Below are 23,593 nucleotides of genomic sequence, written 5' to 3' on the forward strand. Positions count from 1 at the left end.
CCTAATTTGAATCTTTTATGCAAGCTATCTGGAAAGCTGCCACCACGTGTTAAACTTCAATAGGATAAACTGAAACTGAGACAGTAGAATATTACTGCTTTTTAATGGCTTTAGATAATTTTCAGATTACATGAAGACACTTTTTAATTAAAAGAAAAAATTCAATGCACGCTTTTAAAAAATTACTCAGATCTATGTATTATGGCTGAATCCATCAGAATTCTGCAACCCAGAAAAGAACGGAAATTATATTCTACTGGAATTTGAAACTTTTGATGACGAACATCCTGAAGGTTAGAATTAACACTTGACTTTCACATTTATCCTTCTATTATACCAAATAAAATCAAGTAAGACCATTAGGTTTCCTTGATAATTGCTCTTATTTGTTTAAACACATTAAAATAAAACTTCAGATAGCTAGAAGCCAATCCATTTTGAAGAATGCATTGCAAATGGTACTTTTATGAGTAAATTGATTTCTGATATACGTTTGTTATCTGAGCTAGTAAGAATGTTTATCATTATTTATATAGCTCTCAAAGTGTGCTAGATGCTTTTTTGACAAACCAGAAACTAAACCTATCGATAATAGTGTTGTGAAGTCATTTTGCTGCCTTGTTTATCAAACAGAATTAAATCACCTGTGCTTTGCATATAAGACCAAAAATTATTGCAACAGACCTACAATTAAATGCCTCCCATGCTTTGAAAACAAATGTCTCAATGTTACTTTCAACAAATATATGGTCTTCATCTTAGAGATCCTATAAAACTGAGGCATTAGTATCCTTTGATTTTGTTATACTCCACTGACAATATCTCTGTAATTTGCTTATTTTTTAACAATATGTAGAAGCATCTTTCATATCTCATTTTTAGATGGAGGATTTTTGCTTATAATAGAAGAGTCATGGACTAATGAGACTTATTCATAAAATTTAAGTACTTCAGAGTTATCCCAAATGTAATGGCAAAAGATAAAGAAGGGATCACAGATAATAAATTTGTCCTGCTTTTTCCACCAAGGCATTATTGCAAGCTTTAAGTCTGCTTTTATTGATAAATATAAATATGGGCTATATAAGAAATGACCATTTATAATGGCATTCAGATCTAGTTTTAGTAGTTGCTTTAGTCCAGAGAGCTCCATAAACAGTCCCAAGGCAATTTAAAAACAGATATTTGTTGTATAATCTGTTTTTACTGCATATGCATTTTAATTTATGATTTTGGTAGTTAAAGTAATACAACTAAATAATATATCCTAATATATTAGCATGTAAACAATGGGTACAGCATGTAGATGTGTTACTTTGCATATGGGATAAATGTCATTCGCAAGGAGAAGGGAATTTAAAAAAACAAAAAATACTAAAGCAATGTTAACCTCTAAGCTTCCTAAACCAGACTTCCCTGGGTTTTAGCTAACAACTTCCATTATACTCCATGGGAGTTACATATCTATGAAACATTTAGTAATGTGGAGTACTTAGGAATACAAATACAGGCAAATATACAAAAAGCAGAAGTGTGTGAATTAGGAAAAGCACTGTGTTCTTACCTGGGTCTCATTATATGTAGACATAACTGTACTGATTATCTTCCACTGAAGCATGTATTTGTTATTTATGTTACCTTTAGATCCGATTGCAACTGATTCACAAAATACCAGAAAATCCAGATATGTGTAGATCATATCTTTGCAAGAAGTATTTTCCCAACAGTGAATAAAATCATCATCTTTCTCAGATTTAAAAAAAAAAAATGGCCAGTGTTCCTGTGCTGTAATTGACAGGCATAACAATATATGGCACTATTAACTCAAAACTTAATGTATATTGTTGTGTTGCTTGTACACTTGCATACTGCTTTAAATTAAATTTGTGTTAATTTCCTTCAGATTCTTTTAATGCAAACTAAAGGGTAATATTTGAATCTGTATACATGAAAATATGCAATGGAGATTTATCCTTTCTGAATAATGTCTTTCAAAAATATGGTGCTAAGGATAAATGTTTTTTAGAAATTACTTCTGAGTTTACATAATTAACCCAAAGTTCAAGTATTAATTACCAGATTTATAAATAGTGAAAAAGAGCTACTTGCTTTTATTGGTATATATGATAAAAAATACGGCCTGAAAATATTATCAGTAATATTATACTGCAAAGTATCTGAATATATTTATAAGCATATTTAGAAAGTTTAAATATCTGCACTATATTTATTCTCTTACTTCTGTAAGAACCAAAGGTATACTAGTATATGTCCTTTTGAAGTAAATATATAATGTCCATTCATGATAAACATGACACACAAGTAATGAAAGAACTGTACAGTACCATGGTATCTGCAAATTCTTCTTCGAGTGCTTGCTCATATTGATTCCAATTAGGTGTGCGTGCGCCGCGTGAACGTTCGTCGGAAGATTTTTACTCTAGCAACACTTGGTGGGTCAGCTGGGTTGCCCCCTAGAGTGGCGCCGCCATGGTGCCGGATATATACCCCTGCCGACTCAACAGCGCTTCAGTTCCTTCTTACCACCCATGTCGGTCGTTGGAACAGTGGAGCTTGGCTTAGCTGATCTCCACTTCCCTAGTTACTCGTAGTTCTCTCGTTATTCTTGTGTATATAGTTGATATTTCCATAGTTGCAGTTAATTATTATTTGTTTTATAACATTGTTAGTGTATATAGTTAAGAGAGGTTCGGGGATTACTCCCTTCCCCGCACCTGGTGCTGGGGCCCATGCCCGGTTCACCGGGTTTCAAACCGTGCTCGGCCTGTCACAAGCCGATGCCAACAGGACATCCCCACAACTCCTGCCATAAGTCCCTCGGGGAATCCCACCTCGCCAATAAGTGCCGGATCTGCAAGGCCTTCAAGCCGAGAACGAAAAAGGAGTGGGACTTTCATCTCAAACAGCTCCTGATGGAGGCTCTTACTCCTCCGCCCTCAGCACCGAGCACTGGTCAATCCACGGGCAGAAGCGGTTTTTCGGCACCGGATCACGCCGGTACTGCTAAGGCCTCTCAGCACTGACCATCGCCGGCACCGACGTCTGCTTGGCACCGTTTTCTCTCTCCCCAGGAGTGAAGAGACATGACTCACACTGCTTCCATGCCACCTACACCGCAGCCAGAGCACTCGGCTAGATCGGACCGTCCGGCACCTACACCTGCCGCGGCACCGGCAACGTTGGCACTGTCGATTCCGGTCCCGCAAGGGCTGTCCTGTCCGGTACCTGAAAGCGCCCCGGCGAGAGCCGTGGTTGAGCTCACTATTCCCTCCAAGCCGGAGACATTTTCCACGGCGAGGGAGCTGATCACGATGACGGAGTCTGCCCTGCCTCAACCCCCAGCACTGCCGGTGCAGGTCATACAATTGGTAGGCAAGCCGGCCTTGATAAGACCACCCTCTGTCAGCACTGCTCACGATCGTGATCCCACCGGCGTTCTCGGTCCCGTCGGCGATCCAGGTCCTGACGCCGATCGCAGTCCCGGCACCGAGTCCCTTCTCGGCACTGGTCGCACTTGTGGCACCGATCAGCGTCCCGTTCGCCAGCCCAGTACTCTCGGCACCAGTCCAGATCCCAGCACCGCTCCAGGCACCGTGACTCTCGTAACCGCTTCAGACACCGAGCTTCAAGATCCCGGTCGACCTCCAGGCAATGCTCCGGTTGTAGGTCCTGATCTCGTTCCTGGTACCGATCCCCGGTGCCACACAGAGTGAGATCATCATAGAGGGAGACTCTTCCCAGGGGTTTTCAGCCCCTCCGTGGCCATCCCGACACGCATCGGTGTCCTCCCATGCGGACAGTTCCTATGCACAGGACCATGACTCCGATGTGCCCACCAGAATCTTCCAGGAGACCCAGGCCCAAGATCAAGGCCCCCATCAGTGGTCATTCTGGACACCTTGGGCATACCACCAAGGTGTACCTCCAGTCCCATCTTGCTCTGCTCCATCGGAACACCGGGTGCCGGAGGCGACTATCAGCCGCCCCACTCCTAGCGGTACGGAGGAAGCGCCTGTTCGGCCATCAGACTCCCAGATTCCACTGGAGCTGGAGGTCGTCCAAGACCAAGAGTCCACACAAGACCTGCTTGCCCCTGGCTTCTCCTCTTCCTCCTCTCCTGATGAGGCGGTGGCGGGGACATCCTCCACGAGCCCTCCTCCAATAGACCTGAGGGCCCATCAGGACCTCCTGAGACGTGTGGCACTCAATATGAATCTCCAGACAGAGGAGGTGCCGGAGATAGAGGGCCCAGTGGTGGATATTCTGTCGGCTGATGCCCCCACAAGAGTGGCCTTACCATTCATTCGGATGATCCAGGCCAGTGCTGATACCATCTGGCAGTCTCCAGCCTCTATTCCACCTGCTGCCAGGGGAGTTGAACGCAAGTACATGGTGCCCTCTAAGGGGCACGAGTACCTGTACGTCCATCCTCCTCCTTGCTCCCTTGTTGTACAGTCTGTCAATGAGAGGGAACGCCATGGCCAGCAAGCTCCGGCTCCAAAATCGAAGGAGACTAGGCGCATGGACTTACTGGGCCGTAAGGTATACTCTGCAGGGGCCCTCCAACTCTGAGTGGCAAACCAGCAAGCCCTACTTAGCCGCTACAACTACAACACCTGGGCAGCGGTGGGGAAGTTAATCCCTCAAGACTCCCGTCAAGAGTTTGCTGCCCTCTTGGAGGAGGGTAAGAAAGTGACGAAGACTTCCCTCCAGGCCTCGCTGGATGCAGCAGACTCTGCAGCCAGGACTCTGGCCTCGGGAGTTGCCTTGAGACACATTTCATGGCTTCAAGTGTCAGGCCTCCCGCCGGAACTACAGCATACCATACAGGATTTGCCTTTTGCCGATCGAGGCCTGTTTTCCGAAAAGACTGACCCTAGGCTGCAAAGCCTGAAGGACAAAAGGGTCATTATGCGCTCTCTCGGCATGCACACACCGGTGACTCAACGCCAACCTTTCCGCCCCCAGCCTCACTGCCCTTACCCTCCGCCTAGACAGAGGCAGGACTTTGGCAGAAGGCGTGGTCAAGCCAGTCGTAGACGGCAGTCAGGACCCCAAAGGGGCCAAAATCAGGGCCCCTCCAAGCCACCTACGGGGCCAAAGCCAAACTTTTGAAAGTGCGCCCGAGGACAGCGTACCAGTGACTTTTCAGGATCCTTTCCCTCCCTTTTACAACACCTCTCCTATTTCCTCCCTGTTTGGTCCCAGCTAACTTCAGGTCATTGGGTCCTACACACGGTGAAACTTGGGTACCACCACCAGTTTATTTCGCCCCCCTCTTTCCCACCCCCCATCCTTGTCCCTCTTCAGGGAGCCCTCTCACGAGCAACTCCTCTTACAAGAGGTGTGGACGCTCCTTACCAAAGCATGAAAGGGGCAAGGGGTTCTACTCCCGCTATTTCCTAATCCCCAAGGCGAAGGGAGGTCTCAGACCTATCCTAAACCTGTGAAAACTCAGCAAGTTCATGATAAAGTTGAAGTTCCACATGGTATCCCTGGGGACCATCATCCCATCCTTAGATCTCGGAGACTGGTATGCCGCCCTCAATATGAAGGACACGTATTTTCACATCGCCATCTGTCCTCCACACAGACGATACCTCCGGTTTGTAGCCAACCATCAACATTTCCAGTTTCCGGTCCTTCCGTTCGGCCTCTCTGCAGCCCCAAGAGTATTCACAAAGTGCATGGCTGTAGTCGCTGCCTCCCTCCGCCGCCGTCAGATACACATTTTTCCGTATCTCAACGATTGGCTCATTCGAGGGACCTCCGAGGCACAAGTCACTCATTATGTGGACATTGTCAAGGACCTATTCATGAGTCTAGGCCTGATGATCAATACAGAGAAATCCACTTTGGTGCCCATACAGAGGATAGACTTCGCTGGGGCCATCCTGGACTCCAATCTCGCCAGAGCCTGCTTACCACAGCCTCGGTTTCAGGCGATGGTAACAATTATCCGAGGCCTACAGAACTTCCCGACAACGTCGGCTCGCACTTGTCTTGGTCTCCTGGGTCACATGGCTGCCTGCATGTTCGTAACCAAACACGCTAGGCTACGCCTCTGTCCCCTCCAGTCTTGAGTGACCTCGGTATACCACCCGGGTAGAGACGCCATAGACGTGATAGTCACCTTTCCCCCGAGCATCCTAGGCTCCCTCGACTGGTGGTTGACACCCTCCCTGGCGTGTGCAGGGATGCCGTTCCATCCACCTCAGCCTTCTATGTCCCTGACGACGGACGTGTCATCTCTCGGCTGGGATGCTCACCTCGGCCATCTTCGCACTCAAGGCCTTTGGTCATCTCAGGAGCTGGCCTTGCACATCAATGTCCGAGAGCTAGAGCAGTCCGCCTTGCGTGCCAGGCGTTTCAACAGCATCTGCAAGGCCGTTGTTTCTCAGTGTTCACAGACAACACAACCGCCATGTATTACGTAAACAAGCAGGGAGGGACACGGTCCTCCCCCCTTTGTCAGGAAGCCATCCAGCTTTGGGATTTCTGTGTAGCCCACTCGGTAGACCTGGTAGGGTCTTTTCTCCCAGGGGTTCGGAGCACTCTGGCGGATCGACTCAGCAGATCCTTCCTGTCTCACGAGTGGTCAATTCGTCCGAACATTATTCATTCTGTTTTCCGGAAGTGGGGCTTTCCCTGTATAGATCTCTTTGCTTCCTGCGAGAACAGGAAATGCCAGATGTTCTACTTCTTCCAAGGCCTCTCCCTGGGCTCAATCTCAGACGCTTTCCTGATGCCGTAGACAAGCCAACTGCTTTACGCCTTTCCACCGTTCCTGCTGGTTCACAGGGTCCTGCTAAAGCTCCGCAGGGACAGAGCTCGCTTGATCATGATCGCTCCAGCGTGGCCCAGGCAGCAGTGGTACACCATGCTGCTCAACCTGTTGATAGCCAACCTAATTACCCTGCCTCTTCGCCCAGATCTCATCACTCAGGACCATGGCAGATTTCACCACCCAGACCTGCAGTCCCTTCACCTCACAGCATGGCTGCTGTGTGGTTAAGCCAGTTTGAGTTACGTTGCTCTGCCTCGGTACAACAAGTACTCCTGAGTAGCAGGAAACCTTCCACTCGGTCAGCGTATCTGGCCAAGTGGAAGCGTTTCACCTACTGGTGCAAAACACATAATGTTACTCCCACTGAAGTCTCAATCCCCACCATCTTGGACTCCCTGTGGTCTCTCAAACAGCAGGGCCTAGCGGTATCATCATTGAGGGTGCACTTGGTGGCCATCTCTACCTTCTACCCAGGGGAAAGTGGTCGCTCCGTGTTCTCGCACCCTATGGTTTCTAGGTTCCTCAAGAGCTTGGATCACCTATACCTCCAAATACGCCGTCCCGCCCCAACCTGGGACCTCAACCTGGTTCTAACCAGACTTATGTCTGCCCCTTTCGAGCCGTTAGCAACCTGCTCGCTGCTATACCTGTCCTGGAAGACAGCTTTCCTCATAGCCATTACATCAGCCAGACGAGTCTCCGAGCCTAGGGTTCTCACGGTGGACCCACCGTATACTGTGTTTCACAAGGACAAGGTGCAGTTGCGACCACACCCAGTTTTCCTCCCTAAGGTGATATCGGCAATTCATATCAACCAGGATATCTTCCTTCCGGTCTTCTTTCCGAAGCCATGCTCGTCAAGATGGGAACAACAATTGCACTCCCTAGACGTCCGTAGAGTGCTCGCATTTTATATCGAGTGGACAAAACCCTTTCGTAAAACGCCCCAACTCTTCATCGCGATGGCAAACCGAATGAAGGGTCTACCTTTCTCCTCCCAGAGGATCTCATCTTGGGTGACGGCGTGCATCCATACTTATTATGACTTGGCTCATGTCCCCTTGAGCCACCTCACCACACAGTCTACCAGGGCTCAGGCTTCATCTGCCGCCTTCCTGGCTCATGTACCCATCCAGGAGATATGTCGCGCAGCTACCTGGTCCTCCGTCCACACCTTTGCCTCACATTACGCTCTGGGCCAACAGTCCAGAGATGATGCAGCCTTTGGCTCAGCAGTTCTGCATTCTGCACATCTCACTCCGACCCCACCGCCTAGGTAAGGCTTGGGAATCACCTAATTGGAATCAATATGAGCAAGCACTCGAAGAAGAAAAGATGGTTACTCACCTTTGTAACTGTTGTTCTTCAAGATGTGTTGCTCGTATCCATTCCAAACCCGCCCTCCTTTCCTCTCTGTCAGAGTAGCCAGCAAGAAGGAACTGAAGGGCCGTTGGGTTGGCAGGGGTATATATCCGGCGCCACTCTAGAGGGTGACCTAGCCGACGCACCGAGTGTTGTTAGGGTAAAAATCTTCTGATGAATTTGCACGCAGTGCACACACACCTAATTGGAATGGATATGAGCAACACATCTCGAAGAACAACAGTTACAAAGGTGAGTAACCGTCTTACATCTTATATAATATAATTGCTTACAATGCCTCATACATATAGGGTAAGTCCAGAGTACCATGCTAATTGTTTCTGGTATCAAATTTGACTGTTAGTGATCTTATATTTAGAGGCCCTTTGGAAGTAAGCATATGATTTTTCAGGTCCCTAGGAAAGCTACACAATCCGGCTATTTTCATGGTCTGAGTTGTCACAGCTTCTAAAGCTTTGTTTTCAATTCCAGAAGCCTATGTACATGGCAGGTGTGGTGAAATAAGTTTTTAGAACTGAAAATTAAGCTTTTATGAGACTCAGAAATGGGTGTGGCAACCTATCTCTCACAAAGAATAATACAAACACTAGCTGCAAGTTAGTATGGTGTGGTTTTATGGCAAATACACCACGCTTTTAAATTTTTGGCATCTCAGTGCAACTGAAAGCTATGCTGTGCTGTCCTGATGAGGAACGTTCACTATATTTTAAGGGCAAAAGTGTGAAAGATTGGTGTCTAAATTGTACATACAAAGTTAACATGCACATCCATTGTGTTAACAGAAAATACATCCATGCAGAAATGATTTTTATACGTTCAGATACTGATTTTTGTATGCACAAATGAAGGATATACAGATTTAGCATAAATATCAAATCACATTTTGAAGCTGACATGTTTTTGTTAATAATCAAAAACTGAGTTATCTTGAAATGGGTTTAAACCCTCCCCACTAAACTTACTGCCTGAAAAATTCCCTTTCTGCAATATTTTTGCTTTTCTGCAGTGGCAACATGCATTGCCTAGGAGATCCCCAAAAAATTGTGCATAAACTAAGGAACTGTTTATGGCACAATGGCCATGACTTTTTTAATAAACATAAAGAATGTAAAGTAATGAAGGACGAGTAGGGACATAGTCTTTGCAGCAAAGTGTTGCTCATAGCTGCACAGCCTAACTTGCAGATCCTAAGATCAAAACTGCTACACAGCTATCATACTGTTCAGCCTACCCAGGCCTAGACATGCACATTAAACCACAAGCCACACTATATCCACCCCCCACACACACACACCTCCCGAGAGGGTTAGGGGAACCACTGACACACTTCCAGGCAGTCTCTGCCAGTAAGTGTGTCTGTCCCAGCCACACACTGAATCTCACAATTCTTGGAGATACGTACCTCTCCCTACCTATCATGTCAGCCTAAACAGCCAAATGTGTTTATTCCTGCAAAGAACGTCTACCCACACAGTTTTGACATAATACTCTGAGACATGGAAACCTGAATGAGATTCTGCCTAGACTGAAACAGAAAAGAAAATGCAATACTTAGTCAATGTAACAACAGCACACATTCAGCAACTGAATGCCAATACGATACCCTGAGGATAAGGACAGACAATAGCCCTGAACCACACTCCGGCGGTATGGATGTGTGGATGGAAAATCCTTGCTACAGGTAGAGTGTGTGAATGGTCCATTGTTCCGTACCAACTCAGCCTAAGCAGGGAGCAGCTCCCTAAGAGGGCTCCTTAGAGCCAAAGGGAATGTCTGTTAGCACAGCCCAATGCAAACCCAGGCTATGATTGGTCAGGAGAGAGATGTATCCATTGGCATCCATCTAGAGAAACCTCTGGCAAACAAGTACCAGCTAGCCACCATGCCACTGTCCTGTGAATCTGTACGTAGAGCTAAGAGAAGGGCAGCTGATCATATCTCTGAATTATAAACACAGTATAAACATAATTTTCTCAAGTGTCTTCCAAATTAGCAGTTCAGCTTTAGTGTTTGTTTTTAATAAAAGATGCTTGGCCTTATGGCTGGTTTCAGAATATATGGCTCGAAACGCTTTCATTCACATTTAAGTGGGCAACAGTATGTTATGATTCTCTTTTCATTTTCTTCCAAGTTAATTATTGGTAGGATAAAGATATTTTTAAGTCATAGGAAAAAATAACATCCATAAAATATGATTGATTCACACTGTTCAAATGTCATCTTGTGAGATTTAAGCATATTGCATAAAGACAAAAATGTCGTCCTAAAAGTTTAGCGATCAGCAGGACAAATGTCTATTAAGTTTGATTACAATAATAAAACTGAGTGGTGTTAATTTGTAGAAATGTTAAATTTATTATTGCTTTTATATTACCTGCATAAATGGCTGATTCACTCCTTCCTCAAGTGATACATGATTTGAAAAATATTGTCTGCAGTATAGATACTATATAACATTTTTATATGAAATTCTTCTTATAAAGTGTCCATAAAACACTTCACACAAGAGACTGAAACATACAGAGAAGGGTCTTCAAAATTAGATCTTGGGCAGTGAATATCATGCAAGTAGAAAAGAAAAAACTGCAAGAAGGTGGACTAGAGTCAAAAACATGAACTTTAATAATGGTAAAAATGCAAGTATTAAAGACTCAGAAGCTACAAGGAAGGGAGAATGTAAGGATGCAATAACATATGAGGAAAAGATAAAGTTATTCATTTGATTTGAGGAAAGGAGTATTAAAAATAAATAAATGAGAGGCAGTTCAAGAGAGGAAAAAACTCAAATATCCACACAATGAAAAGAGTCCGGAAACCAGGATTATGAGAGTTGGGTGAATAGCAGTGAATTTAAGAGAGTAAGAGTGGAAAAAGAATCCATGTGAGTCTCAAAAACCAGGAACACAAGATACATAGCTTGATAGAAAGTCAGTAAAGGTTATAGAAAATACGTGTTCTGGTCGTACTTCCTGGATCAAATGAGTAGTGTGGCCCCAAGGTCTGACTGACCTGAGATTTAGAGAGAAGAGATTTAGGAAGATCAGAAAGGGGATTTGCAATAGCTGATGGGAAGTAATTAAGGTGTGAATAAGTACTTTTGTAGATGTGGTGTCTAAGTTTAGGGATGGAGTGTGGTAATGTCATGTAGATGATAGGCAGATTTACAGATGGATGGTTGAGTTAAAGCATGTTGAGTTAGAGAATGAGTCAGAAACATGAAACAAGAAGGATTTTTTACTGGCATAGGGATGATTTTAGTAAAAATTTAGGTTGTACCAACGAGCAGCAGGAAACTGGTGATGGTAGAGAGTTCAGAATGTGAAACAAAGGAATATAGCGTATATTGTGTCATCTGCATATCTGATTGTCAAAGCTGAATCTATGTCATCACATGAGGGAGAAGATACTTAGCTGGATGCATTGAAATTGTCATAGCTCCATTGAATTCAGTTTATCTATGACAATTTAAGCAAGTTGAGCATCTGACTCAAGATGTCCAAAAGTAAGAAGGCACATGAAGGACACACTTTGGAGCACTTCACATTGGAAAGAGAAAAAAGATGATGTGAAGCCTCTTTTAGCAATGGAGAAGTTGTGGCTAGAGGGAACAGGAAAAAAAACACTATAGGAATTATATGATTAAACAATCTACCCCAATATTCCTGCCTTTTTTCTTTCTTTTACCATTATTCTTAAAATCACCAATTCTTTCAAAATAAAGCAAGATGTCTTGAGTTCATGTATAGTCTTTATTACAACCTCTTTCCACAGTAACTTATTCCATATATTTTATACCCTTTTTTCTGGAGAACCTTTGCCCAAGTCCCATACCTTCTCCAGGTGCCTATTATTAAATTACAATAGGTCTGATGCATTTTAAACCTCTTACTTCTGAGGGAATGATGTAGCATTGTTGATGACAACAGTTTAGAGTAAAACACTGAAAAATCTTGTGAAGATAGATAGTGATAAAGCTGATAGACTGGGCAAGGGTGAAGATGCTATTAGTCTGTTTTTATGAGCTGGTCTACAATGAAAACTTACATCAGCATAGCTAATTGTCTTAGGGGTGTGAAAAATCCCCACCCTTGAGAGATGTGGCTTGTCAACCTAACCGCCTGGTGTCGACAGTGCCAGGTCAACAGAAGAATTCTTCCTTTGACCTAGCTACCATCTCTCATGGATGTGGATTAACTACAATAGTGATAGGAGAGCCTCATCTGTCACTGTAGTGAGTGTCTACACTGAAGTGCTATATCAGCATAGCTACAGCCCCACCACTGTATCACTTAAGCATTTTAAGTGTAGACCATAGGTCTTTTTCTCCAAAGATCTCAAAGTGCTTTACAGAACTGTTTATTCCTCCTCCATTTTACAGATAAAGAAACTAATGTATAAAGAAGTTAAGGGCCTGGGTTTCAAAAGAGCTTAGTACCTGCAGCTCCTGTTGAAATCAAACGGAGCTGCATGTTCCCAGCCTATCTAGAAATCCAAGTACTTCGTGATCTACCCAGTTGGTCAGTGAATATGTGGCAGAGTCAGGAGTAGAATCCAAGTGTGTTGGCTCCCAGAGATCTGCTGAATCCACCACACAATCAGTGCTATGGATTAATACACTGGGGACAGGACACAAGAACTAATCCTAGAAGTTTCACTGAGGCAGTTCTTTTGTTCATGCTTCAAATTGTATACTGGTTGATTTACAGGCAGTAGAAGAAGTGGGAGGGTGTTGCATTGCTGATGGTTCTAGCAAATAAATTATGAAGTATAAAGCAGTTTGCTGCTTTATTTAGTTTTATTAAGAATACTGAAGTGATATCTGCAGGTTAATTTCCTTTTTCATGCTTGGAGAAGAATGATGTATGGTGAGAGCAGCATAACTAGGGATATGTGTCTACAGTACTCCTAGATTAATTTGAACTGCATTTGTAGATACAGAAATATCTGAAAAGAAAAATGTTTTGAGACTGAAACATGATAGAATTGTCATTTTCTGTTACCCAGGGATACATTCAGACTATTGATAGTGCCACCAGCATTTCCATGGGGAAAGAACAGTGTCTCTCCTTTTCCAGAAAAAGGTTGTATTGTGTATAGAGCTTCAACATTCTTAAATATGGCATCACTTTAGCTGTCAATACATTATTTAAAAGAAAAAGAGCTTACAAGGAACCTCTCGGTAGTGCTTCTGCTTGTGTTTTTGACTTACCAAGTCAGGTAGAAGTAGTTCACCATTGGGAAAAAATTGAGCTAATTAATATGGCTTAATCCAAACAATATATGAATGTAGGAGGTTATGTGATAGTAATGTGCATGTGAAATGCTTGCTTTGGTGTATGACAGCTTTGTGATAAGCCTGTCAGTTCTGAGAAGTGTTAGAGCTTATTGGGGTAAATAAGCTTCCACATTCCTGGGCAGATTTTCATGAAACCTAACTTTTTCTCTCTTTCTCTGAGGCAGAAGTAGTTGCTGTAGCCTAGGGCTTAGGTTACCTCCCACAGGGCTCCTGCAGACAAAAGAGAAAAGTCAAGTGGTGGCTTCCTCTGAATGTTGTTTTGTTTCTTATAATATTTCTTCTTGTATAGTTGGTTGTGGTTTGTGTCTCCTTTGACCTCGTGATGGCAATGCTGTGTTCAAAGGGGAGAGGGGCTGATGGACCCAACTGCAATAGCTAACTGAATGACCTATTTCAGAGAAGTCAACCAAAGATAATTTTTAGGCTGGACCATTCTCTTATCTTTAGCCAGGTAGAACTTCAGACAGCCATAGCTGTCTTGAGGTCATCCCTCTTTGACTTCCCTAATGGCAAGAACCATGGACATAATGCAAGAGTTGTGTGAGCACATATGCATTGCACATTCACCAGTTGGCTGGGAGCACTGTCAGGATTCATGGATTTGTGGGTTACCTTGAAAATGGGGTGGAAGGGCCTGTGCTGCCCAGTAGGATCAGGATTTGGCTCTGCAGCACGTTCCTACTTTTTTTTTTAACTCTGCCTCCTTTTCTGTCTCTTGGTGTTCACATTTTTATGGCTCCCTATCTCTCGAGTGAACATAATCTGTTCTTGTTTTTGTTTGTTTGTTTGTTTTGGTAGGACTGTGCTGCTCTTTCTGCATTTTCTCTGCAGTTGCTACACATGAAAACAGAAAGGATGACAGAAGAGTTTGCAGAGAAGCAGTGTGTTCATGAAGTACAGTATAAAGTAAAGGAAGTTGTGCTCATTTTCTTTTAAAGGCAGGGCCAAATATGGGGAGATGTTTATAAATAATTTTGAAAACCTACACCTAATGCATCCTAATGGCACCTAATGGCATAATGGCATGGCCATACCTTTCAGAAATAAAAGGTTTCACTGTTACTTTTTGTCAAAGAAATTTGTCTTGCAAAAAAAAGTGAAATCTTTTTTTCTTTTTTAATCATGTAGTGCTGCTCTTATGGAAGGAGTAAACATGTTTACAGCCAGTGCTCATTTCTTATATCAGTCTCAATGGTGGTAATGCTAAGATATTAAATAAAATTATTGAAGCAGCTATATGCAGTGTACGTGACAAATATCCTAATCTGCTTTTTGAATAATAATTATTTTGTGTGCCTGGTACTTTTCTGTAGTCAAGTAAGAATTTACCCCATGTCTCCATTTTAGAGTTTAAGATGAGAGTATTGGGGCAGATGTTGGAAGTAGTGCATGTGTGAGTTCAAGTCAACTCGCTTTTTTCCCCCTGAAGTAAAAAGAATGTGGTGAAGGAGCAACATAGCAATGTTAAGAATAAGCAACAAAAAGACAGATTTTTAGGCAAGATGACATTTTCTTTTTTTAACATGATTTACATTGTGAAAAGTTTGCTGATCTTCTTGCTTTTTTTGTCCCCCTGGCTCATGGTTAATGTGTTTTGCACTTAGAGGACCATTATTGGCAATGTAAATAGTTTACATAATTCTCAGCTTCTGCACCATAATATGCTTAAATGAAAACAACACAACCCACAAACAATAAAACAATCAAACGTTACTAAGACACTTCCCTGAGTTTTTCATGGGAGGACTGCATTCCATTCATGACCCTTTGCAATCAAACCAGTTTACAAAAAGTTTACCCGATTTACTGCTAAGGCCTGGATGCAAACCAATATTACAATTAGTGGGTCTAATTCTGCAAAGATTGTCACCCCTTGCAATACCCTAAAAGTCAAGAGACCTCTTTGTATGGTTTTTGGATTGCACAAGGAGTAAGTCAGGATAGAAATTTTCCTTTGGGTTCTTTTCTGGCTTTTCAGTGCAACCCTGAGCCAGACAAATATGATAAAAACCAAATGGCTTAGTGTTTGATTTGTGGCTAAGCTTTACTACTACAGTAAATAATGGAAGTGATGAAATTCCTTTTGGCTGAGGATGCTCACAGCTTCAGGAGCTTCAAACAGTAACTTTTCTATATGTAAGCAGACCTTGGGAAAAAGTCATAGCGGTAACATTATATTTTTTGATAGACTGAATCTTTAAATATCTTAGTCATAAGTGGACTGAAAAAGTAGTATCTCTTTTGTTAAAATATAAACTAATTCCACATATAGTTAAGTGTGTTTCTAGGAAATGAGACTTGATTGCTGCACTAATGCTATTTCCGTAGCGATTTTTATGCTGTTATTCTGATGCAAGTGTCCATTACTGACGACAAATAGTATTTGGAAGCCATAAGATTGGAGTGTCCACATCTATCTCAGCTCTGTCAGGAGCAGCAACATGAAATTAATATTTTAGTTTTCCGTTTGCTTTTGTGAAACATATAATCACAAGCTATCAGTGTCCTGTAGCTGTCTGGAATTGACAAATTCTCAACATACTTTAAAAGTGTGATTCTGTGCTTTCATGGTGAGAGCATCTGAAGTTTTGGTCATGACAACAACTGATTTTAGATGGATTCTTATTCCGACTGATACAGTTATTTGTAGGTTGTTTTTTTTTTTACTAAAACTACGATTTGAAAGCAGAGAAGATACAGAAGAGTATGTATTCAATATGAAGAGAATAATGATTCTGTGGAATCTGACTCAGTTTCCCTGAAAAATTTTCTTCTTTATGGTAACTGCAGTACTGCTACATAGTATGGTAGTAAAGTTAACATTTACCATTTTTCTATATTTTCACCATGTAGTCCATTTTGTTTGATGGTTATAATAATTGTTTGTTAGTCCTGGGGTTTTACCCACCAAAACCACAGAAACTATGGGTATGGCTACACTTAAAACTTCAAAACGCTGCCGGGGCAGCGCTGCGGCAGCGCTTTGAAGTGTGAGTGTGGTCACAGCGCCAGCGCTGCACGTAAACCACATCCTCTACGGGTGTAGCTCGCGGCTCCCAGCGCTGCAGCACTGATTACACTGAGGCTTTACAGCGCTGTATCTTGCAGCGCTCAAGGGGGTGTTTTTTCATACCCCTGAGCGCGAAAGTTGCAGCATTGTAAAGCGCCAGTGTAGCCGTGGCCCAGTTCATACTGGAACTGGAAGATATTTTTTCTTATGCCAAAACTGATGGTACAATAAAGTAAAACCATTATAAGAATTTCTCAAATATACATTGCCATGCTGATTAACATTGGCTGCCTGGCAGAGCACTGCTTTTCCATTAGGATGGCAAAAGTTCCCATCAGTTAAATGGTGAAATATTTGCTAGCATGTGCCAGTGTATAAATCACAAATTATATACAAATATTTGACACTACAACAGATGATTGAGTCTAGATCACATGTAAAGTGTCATGTTTTCTTCTGTGCCACCTCCTTCTCCACCCTTACATTCCCCCGGTCAACTGACTGTAAACTACACGTGTTGCTTGCTAAAAGTTCTTGGAGTCACTAAGTCGTTTTAGTCTCAAAACCACAGCTTTGGCTAAATGGCATTTTCTGAGGATTAAACTCACCAATGTACAACAAACATTTCATGAGCCTGAGTAATGTCCTTGGACTTCTCTGCATAACATCTGATCTGGTGTACATTGCCTACTATAACTGTGATGGTAAAGTAGAGAAATTTGAGAGCAGTACCTACCAAAATCTCACTTTTGATTCTGGCAGAAAACTTTGAATCCTAAACATTTCATTACCTCTGTTGCTGACCCTTTACATCAACTATCTTTCTAAGTAAGGGACACTGATCTTTCTGGTGTGCCTCTATCTTTATGAGGAATATTTCTTTCTCCTTAGTAAAGGCAAATTGACCTGCACAGAGGTTGAGATGGTGAAGGTGCTGGGCAATCTAGGACAGGACTGATGGACCTCAACAGCTCACTATCCAAGAACTCCTATTGACTCCCACCCCCATCCTCTCTCAGAACCTTACATCACAGTAGGTCTTTGAATGTATGGCTGGGTAGATGAATGAAATGAATGGGTGAGTGGCTGAGATCAGTTAGATCACAGCAGAAGTGAGGGGAGCAGCACCCAGGCAGTCGGTGGCTGGGCTGAGAACCTAGATGTAGTCATATTGCAAATCATTGTTAGTTAATGGCCAAATTTGTTTAACATATTTGTTATCTTTCCTTGTTGAGGCTGGCAATATTTTTAATAAAACAAATAATTGTGTGGACAGTCCACTATCATGTACTTAAATCAAACTCGTAAGAGTCAAAGGCTGGTACAATAAAATGTTGTGCAAAATTCCAGAATGAAAGGACAGAAGATTAGGCTTCCATAAGTCTGGGTCGGGGAAGGTAAAGGTGCTTCACATGTACTTTGGTAATGCAAATGCATCAGCTGTGCATTTCAAGGACAAAAATATTTTGTATACCCACTGCGTCCAAGAGGAAACAAAGCAAGGAAGCAAACACCCTACACTCAATTTTTGTGTTCTTCGCTATAATTGGGCATGAGCTCCTAGCTCTCTCTATTCCTTCTGCCTTTTCCCCTGCACACCTAAGATTAATCACCACAATCTCCCTTGCTAGGAACATACTCAAACCAGATGCCATCTATAGGGCCTAATTAACTAATTAACTTGAGGGCTAATCACCCTGTGACACTTCCTTACACCATGAACTTACATTGTTGCAAATGCTTAAGTTAAAGGCAGACATAGTGACAATACTTCAAAACAAAATAATCAAACCTGGCTACATTCAGAAGTTATTTAAGTGCATGGAACATTGTTTGTTATTATCAGGCAGCTGAAAAGTTCTTGGAAGCAATGCGAGTTTTTAACCCTTCAAGGTTTCTTATGCTACACTGGTACATATAGAAGATCATATCAGTTCCAGCTTTAGGGTAAAACCCACTATGCCAGAATTTAAACAAATTGAGATTGATAGATCAAAAGCAGTAACATCATTCAATTTTGGGTGGCCAGCACAAAGTCTCTTTCAGATATGGTAAATATTGCAATTGGTTTTCTCTGGGTGAAAGTGCTGAAGATTCATTGCATGTAATCTTGCACTGTTAAATTAGAAAAACAGGTCGAGTGACCAGACAGCAAATGTGAAAAATCGGGATGGGAGTGGGGGTAATAGGAGCCTATATAAGAAAAAGACCCAAAAATCAGGACTGTCCCTATAAAATAGGGACATCTGGTCACCCTAAACACAGGAGCACAAACGAGATTTTGTATCTAGCATGTTGCCACAGAATACACTCATCTGAGGAAGCTAAAGTAACTATGGTCCAGTGTTTCTCAAATGTGGCCACCAGGGGCTTTTCTTGCGGCCACAGCCTCCTGAGCTGTGACTGGTGAAGCAATATATTGGTCTCTCCCCTCCCTGTTGCTGAATGCACCTCCTTGGTATTGATTGCTGGGGCCACCAGTGGGAGTTTGTGCCCCAGCCCCTTCTGGAGGTACCTGGGGCACAACGCTGGAGGAGCAGGTGGCCAGTGAATTCCCCACCTTCCCAGGGGCAATGGGGATCAAGCTTTGGGCTTCAGCCCTGAGATTTCAGGGTGGCAGGCTCTGGCTGAGGGGCTTTGGGCTCCAGCTTCAGCTGTGTCATGGCAGGCCCCAGGGCTTTGGGCTCCAGCTTTCCATGACCCCACATCCAGGGCTTAATTTATCCACAGGCTAGGCGGGACTGGATATGTTTGCTGTGAAAAATGATACTTGTATGTTTATTACTATCACTTCTAACAATGGACCTAGTAGCTAGCAATCAATAAATTACAATTATTTGGATAGGTATATGTGCATATTTCTTTGTTTTTCCTAAAGCTAATTAAGTATTGTAGCAAAAAGTGTGAGAGCAGCCACCAGCAAGAGTTTGAGGCCACCAAAAAATGTCCTGAAAACCCCTGACTGTTCCAGAACTTTTGTTACAGTTGATTTTACTGAAGTGTGATTTCTGAACCCGTTATCCACAAGATATCATTTAACTGTTGCACCTTTATCTTGAACATTCTAATAATCAGAAAAATGAATGGAAAGTCTTTCCATTCTTGAGGTGTCAAAACTTCTAGTAGCTTAGCAAAGAGCATTGTTGGTTGACAATGGTGAGAGAAATGTTTGAGTGTATATATGATACGTACATTTAATATTATCCCTTGAAATTTGCCACTTTGCTCCCTGAAAACTACAGACACAGAAGAAACATCATAACCATTGCATGTAGTTATTTTAATTCATGAGGAAACACATTAATGTTAATTTTGGCATGTACACTGAATACTAACATTTGTATACATTTACTTCAGAAAAATGTAAATTATTTCAGATGAGTGTTATGTGCTGATTTTTAAGTGAGGATTTCTGTTTTTTTTCTGTATAAATACCACATTCACATAATAAATCAGTTTTTCTTCAGCTGCCAGTCGTAGTGTTGACTATTTGATATATGTTCCACTTGTCTGATATAAAAACTGCAGAAGAAAGTTAATTATGATGATTGTGAAGCTTTCATCAGTTTCAAACTTTAATGAAATTTTAAAATATAGTGAGATGTACATTGTTTCAGTTGGTAATAGCTCAATGTGTCTTGAGAGAGACCCACTTGGAAAGGTGGCGACAGGGTATAGACAGGAAGAGGTTAATCCCATACCGTGGGCTAAGAAAGCTACACCCCCTCACCCAGCATTCTCCAATTGGAACCACAGTATAAAAGGGAGCAGCTCAGCACAGTCTGGGCTGACCATGGAGGAGAGAGGATTACGTTGCTGGCTCCCACGTGGGAGCTGTCAGAGCCCCAAACAGCAGAAGCCAGGCACACTAAGATCCAGGCCAATACCTGGCTGTCTGTTGACACCCACAAGGGGAAGGAGTCGCTGGGAGCTTCACCTGCTGACCACCCTGGAGAACTAGAGAACCTGTGGATTATAGGGTGGGAAGTAGCTCAGGGGATCCAGACATCGATCCAGTTGTGGAACTGGGAATAGAATTAGTGTTTCAGAAGGCTCTCCGCTGACCCAGTGGCAGATACACTCGCCACCGATAGGACCCTGGGCTGGGACGGGTTGGAGTAGGGAGGTCCCGGGTCGTCTTACTCCAGCTGCCAATCCGCCTCGGGTGGTGGCCTTCCCCCTTTATGGCCACTAAGCCACACTGTCTGGCGCAGAAAGCCATGCTGCCTTGAGCAAAAGGGCAGCCCTACTGACCCTAGACACTTGCTCATGATGCACTGACAGAAGGGCAGCCTCATTCACACTGGCCTCTAAGCTGTACCTCCCTGTATTGAAGGGCGGTCCTATTGGCTCTGGCCTCTAGGCCATACTGCCCACACTCTAAGAACAGGCCATTGATACTGGCCATTGTGCTATGTTGTCCTGAGCTATAGGGCTCCTCTCACAAACTTAGGCCACTCAGCCAGGCTGTCCCGAATATAAGAGCAGCCCCTGCCCCTCGACATGCGCCATTAGGTCATATCTCCCTGAGAAGAGGTGCAGTTGTTTGGACTTGGCTGCAGCACCAAAACACCCCAAAGAGGTGACAGGGTAGACAGACGTATTGAGGATTATGTTATTGCTTTTTTATTGGTGCTAGTATTGTCATTAAAGGCTGACACACCAAAAAAGGAGGTTCACTCATGGGGTATAATAATCTCAAATTTTGTAAAAGGACATGCTAGAAAAAATGTTGCTATCACTTACTCAGATGTTGGTGTAGATGATCTACACAATCGCCTACTAACTTGCGCCTTGTAAAATTGTGTTGTAATATATTCAGTTTGGAAGCTGGACAAAAACTTCCTTGAACATTTAGGAGAAATGTAGCTTAAAAATACTTCCTATGAATGAAATAATGGCTCTGGGTTCAGTTCAGGAACACCCAACCTCCCTGACTGCTCCGACCCCTATCCACCCCACCTCACCCACAACAGGCACTCACAGGCAGCAGCGGGAATAAAAGCAGCCCAGCCCCAGTCCGCTCCACTCCGCCAGCTCCCAGCCATGGTGCTCCGCTTCCCACTGTCGGTGAGTGCAGGGAGGTTGGGGAAAGGATGCCCCCACACACGCTCACCTGCAGCAGGAAGTGGAGCAACATGGCCCCGGCCGCTCCGCTTTCCTTGCTTCAGTCCCAGCCATGTCGCTGGGAGGTGGCTGGGGAAAGGTCCTGCACTCACCTGCGGTGGGAAGTGGAGCGCCACGGCTGGGAGCTGGCGGAGTGGAGCTGGCTGGGGCTGGGCTGCTCCGCTTCTGCCACTGCTGGTGAATGCGGGGGAATCTTTTCCCCCAAGCCTCCTCCCCTGAGCAACATGGCTGGGTCCGGGGCGAAGAAAGCAGAGTGGGCTGCTCCTGGACCCCTACTAATCCCCCGGGCCACTCTGGGACTGCGGGGCCCCCAAAAGTGCCCTCCCACAGCTCCTGCCCCTCAGACTCTGAGGGAGAGCCCCTGACCACCCCCTCGGCCCCGGCCCGGCACCCTTAACACACTGCTCAGAGCAGCATGTCAGAGTTTTACCGCGTTGTATGCTAACCCGTGTTATATCGGGTTATGTTATATCGGGGTAGAGGTGTATAAGCTTTCAACCATCAGTTCACCCAATGCCCAAAATATAAATATTTGGCCCTTGCAGGAAAGGACCAGGCTCCTCATTACACTTATGAATGATCTTGGGAGTATACAGACAAATGAATCTCACCTGTTCTTCAGTTTTCTCTCTCCTTCTTACTGCTCCATAGTACTTCACTTTCATATTTGACTTGTCCAGATTGCATGTGCAGTTCTGTTGCCAGCATTTGTCAACAACCATGTCAATGAAAGTACCCTGCCCTTCATTCCACAGTCAGACAGTTCTTTCCTACATTAGTCCCACATCCTGCAAAGTGACATTGCACATATACTCCTTCCATCCAGTGGACAGCAAGGAAGTAATATAAATATATGGAGATTTACCTACCTCATAGAGCTGGAAGGTCATTGAGTCCAGCCCCCTGCCTTCACTAGCAGGACCAAGTAGTGACCCCCTCAAGGATTGAACACACAACCCTGAGTTTAGCAGGCTAATGTTCAAACCACTAAGCTATCCCTCCCTCCTGAAGTAATAATGTGTAAGTTTTTTTTTTTCTCTGTATATTTGCATCTGTCTCAGGAAAGGTGTGATCCCATACATAGTCTGGTTTGTTTGGTGGTTTTTACTCTGGTGCTTGTAGCTTTCAGTATTACTCACACATTCTGCATTAAAACAATAACTTTTTTTTTTGTGGGAGCTAGCAGGGGAGAAAGAGGGAGATTACTGCAATTATAACTGTTATTCCTAACTTATGAACCTTTTTAATAACTCAGAGGAAGAACTGATAATTCTGTGCTGAAAATACTGTATCAGTTCTTTCATGAATATTTTTAGACCTGCTCCTGCAGTCTATATATACACAGGTATTTTCATGGAACTCATACTCCTTGTGGGTAAGGGTTGTAGCATCGTGCCCTATATCATCACTTCTGCTGTGGTTTAAAGACATGGTAATATTTTAAGGAGGCTTAAGAAACTGATGAGGTAGAGGCTTTGACAAGAAATGCATATACACTGGCTCCTCTAGAGCAGTTAAAACTGATATGACTTGCTATTACAATAGCAGCTAAAAGGATAATAATGGTCTTTGAAAATTAAAAAGCTCTAAGGCAGAAATATCTTACTAAGAGCAGCAAAGAATCCTGTGGCACCTTATAGACTAACAGACGTTTTGGAGCATGAGCTTTCGTGGGTGAATACCCACTTCCTCAGATGCATGTCAAATATCATGCAAATATCTTACTGTATTTCAAGTGTGTGCGGGGATCAATTACAAATGTTGCTTTGCTCTTCCCTTCAAAAGACGCAAGTCATGCCATTATATTTATTTTAATGCTTTTATTAGTGAGAGAAAATATCTGGGACTGGGTGGCATCAGAAAAACTTTATTATGAGTGTAGACCGGGGTACGTTTTTATTTTTGGCTTTGTGGCCTCTCTTAGACTGTCTTGAGGGACTGTGTGTGTATTTGACATCTCATTCTAAAG

At 43.4% G+C, this 23,593-nt stretch overlaps 1 protein-coding gene across 6 annotated transcripts in view; it reads left to right on the plus strand.

The window, feature by feature from the left end:
- Positions 1-23,593, plus strand: part of DIAPH2 (diaphanous related formin 2) — an 879,031-nt gene that overhangs the window by 741,540 nt on the left and 113,898 nt on the right. For 2 of the 6 annotated variants that reach the window (XM_050965010.1, XM_050965011.1), the window contains one exon: positions 14,286-14,516. The exons of 2 other annotated variants lie outside the window; for them this stretch is intronic. In XM_050965010.1, the coding sequence (XP_050820967.1) occupies positions 14,286-14,380 (95 nt within the window). In that variant the 3' untranslated portion in view covers positions 14,381-14,516. Of the gene's footprint in view, positions 1-14,285; positions 14,519-23,593 lie in introns of those variants that run through there. 2 more of the 6 variants (XM_050965017.1, XM_050965016.1) reach the window with 2 other exon arrangements.

Source organism: Gopherus flavomarginatus, chromosome 8, assembly GCF_025201925.1.
Source record: "Gopherus flavomarginatus isolate rGopFla2 chromosome 8, rGopFla2.mat.asm, whole genome shotgun sequence".
NCBI classification, from domain to species: Eukaryota; Metazoa; Chordata; order Testudines; family Testudinidae; genus Gopherus; species Gopherus flavomarginatus.